This window comes from Penaeus chinensis, chromosome 29 (genome assembly GCF_019202785.1).
Source record: "Penaeus chinensis breed Huanghai No. 1 chromosome 29, ASM1920278v2, whole genome shotgun sequence".
NCBI classification, from domain to species: domain Eukaryota; kingdom Metazoa; phylum Arthropoda; class Malacostraca; order Decapoda; family Penaeidae; genus Penaeus; species Penaeus chinensis.
Genome location: NC_061847.1, coordinates 6,559,525 through 6,562,024, shown reverse-complemented (window position 1 = coordinate 6,562,024; position 2,500 = coordinate 6,559,525). Strand labels below are relative to the sequence as shown.

Genomic DNA, 2,500 nt, shown 5'->3' with positions numbered 1-2,500 from the left:
CAAGAACAAAGTGGCTGCATTTATTCAGACAATACAAATAATTTAATTGTTAATAATAAAATGTACCAGAGATTGTTTAAGAATAATTTCATACTAACCAAAATAATTTACAAAACAGCAGACTAAGCTTAACCACCAAATACCATTATTACCCTTAATGGACTAAAAATTTTGCTTCAGAATTTCATCTCCTTGTGTAAGAAGCTTTACTATCTACCTACCTATCTACCTACCTACCTACCAAACTATTTATTTTTTCTCTCAAATAATTAACATTATCTACTTGGCAACCATCAATTACTGCCAATTTGTCAAATAAATCTTTGCCTCAGTGAAAAATAAAGAAAAAGGAAGAATCTTGTCTCTCATAAAAGAGGGTCACAAGATAAAATCTAAAATGAAGGCAAGCAGAACATAGAATTAAAAAAGTAACTAACAAAAAATGAGACAGGTGAAGATTACACAAATACGAGCAGTGGTTCCAAACTGGGGGCCATGTAGCAGAATGTAGGGGCCCATGATCTGAGGATGTGTATATATAAAACTAAAGGAGTTTAACAGTTGGGCAGTCCGTGGAGGGAACTTACAGGTTCTATATGGGTTTGTGCAATGCCTTGCTGCCAGACACTAGTAATACATCCCTTTTTTCGGCCTGTGTAATTACCTTTTTTATCTGATTGTGTGTTCTTGACATAAAACAAGACATTATGATGTATTAGGGTAGTAAATAATTTAATCATCAAAAATTCTAAGGTTTCCTAAGCTGTTTTACTTTGTTTTTTGTTTGTTTATTGTTGAAACAACCATTTATTGTCTGGACATTTTTTTTTGTACATTATGTTACTTACGGTATTTAGTACCATTTCAGTAACCTTATATTTAGCAAAGGTAACCTACACATTTCTTTATCAGTACTTAACAAAAGGAAAAATAACAAATGGAATCAATAAAATTACCGTATTTACTAGAGTAGGACAAGGACAAGTATCTTATATGAAAAGTAGGTAACAACCAAAAAAAAATTGGGAACCACGGGTCTCAAGTAAATGAAGTACCCTCATCCTCATTAGGAAAAATAAGTTATATATAGACTAACAATAAAAAAATATACCCCACAACTGTTAAAGAAATAAACTGGGAGTTATCAATAGGAAATGGGAAATTTAAAGATTAATGGATAAATATTAAGAAGACATCCACACATCTGCCACAATCTTGCCCCAATCAGTGCAGAGTTTGTGCAGGTAATTAAAGCCAACAAATCTAAATCCCACATATGATTTGGCAAGGCAGATCCTGTAAACCTTCCTAAAAATTTACCATTTACCTTTAATGGAATATGAAGGACATAGGCTAATATTATATTACTTTCAATTTCTATTAGCAATCTTTCTTTCAATTCTTAATAGTAACCTGTGAACAGTTGATACACTCCATGGAGTAATAATAGTAATACATAATAACAAATATATATTCACACTGGTGCCTAACTTATTCACTCTCCCCTTCTTGAAACACTTCAGTAACAGAATCAGACTGCCGTGAGTTACCTACCTCCTGTTTTGCATCTGGACTGTAGTAAACCAGAATTAGTGAGGTGAAAATGTTGATAGCAAGACCCGTAATGGTGATCAGATTGGGTGCTAGGGTCAAAGGGCACTGTTCCACTAGCCAACACCACCATTTCTGCATCAAAGGGTCCATCAATGACACCGACATGCAAGAGTACTTGTGTTCCTCAAGCCTCCGTAACTGAGAATCGTTTAACTGCCTCATGGTGGACTTCACTTCCTCTTTTTCCACGCCAAAAAAAAAAAAAAATACACTCTCTTCCGAGGTACTTAGTTCTGTGGTCTGCAGTCACTCACTTTGTTTTACAGCAACTTTGATACCAAATAAGAAATGGACAAAAGAAAAAGAAAAAAGTAAAAAAAAAAAAAATCAAAGAAACATACAAAATTTTCTACTCAATTTGTTTCTTCATTTCACTCCTGCTCCGTTCACCACACTGGAGTTTACGATGAATAACTAATTTTCAAAGACACACCTTCTTTCTTAAACATAATTATTTTTTTCTCTTTATTTTTCATTGACTTTAAGCACTATCAGGAATGTCTAATTTTTCAAACCAGAGCACTAAGTAAGATATAATGTTGAATGAACTGAATCCCTCAAAATCAAATCATTCTATTTTTACTATCTAAATGTCTTTACATTTTCATTATTCACATTTTAATTGGAAATGCAGAAACCTGTATCTGAAAAGAGAGAAAATTAATAATGTATATTATTTTACGAGTTATATCAACTACACTATTGCACAACTAATATTAATTGTAAGTAAAATATAACTAAAAAAAAGACAACTAAATTACCCATAACTTAATCATGACTTCTGTCAAGCAGCAAAAACAGTCTGAACTCCACCTTGCTATTAGATAATCTGTAGCTTATGAAATGCCATGTCATGTGAAATTCCCTTTTTTATCTTGCCTAACTT

The 2,500-nt window shown here is 32.6% G+C and overlaps 1 protein-coding gene across 9 annotated transcripts in view; it reads right to left on the bottom strand.

Moving 5' to 3' along the window:
* The window catches only part of LOC125040834 (cholinephosphotransferase 1-like), a 25,895-nt gene that overhangs the window by 22,670 nt on the left and 725 nt on the right, over positions 1 to 2,500 (bottom strand). For 5 of the 9 annotated variants that reach the window (XM_047635579.1, XM_047635587.1, XM_047635586.1 and 2 more), the window contains exon 2: positions 1,555 to 2,258. In XM_047635579.1, the coding sequence (XP_047491535.1) occupies positions 1,555 to 1,776 (222 nt within the window). In that variant the 5' untranslated portion in view covers positions 1,777 to 2,258. Of the gene's footprint in view, positions 1 to 1,554; positions 2,259 to 2,375 lie in introns of all 9 variants that reach the window. The other 4 variants (XM_047635584.1, XM_047635582.1, XM_047635583.1 and 1 more) reach the window with 4 other exon arrangements.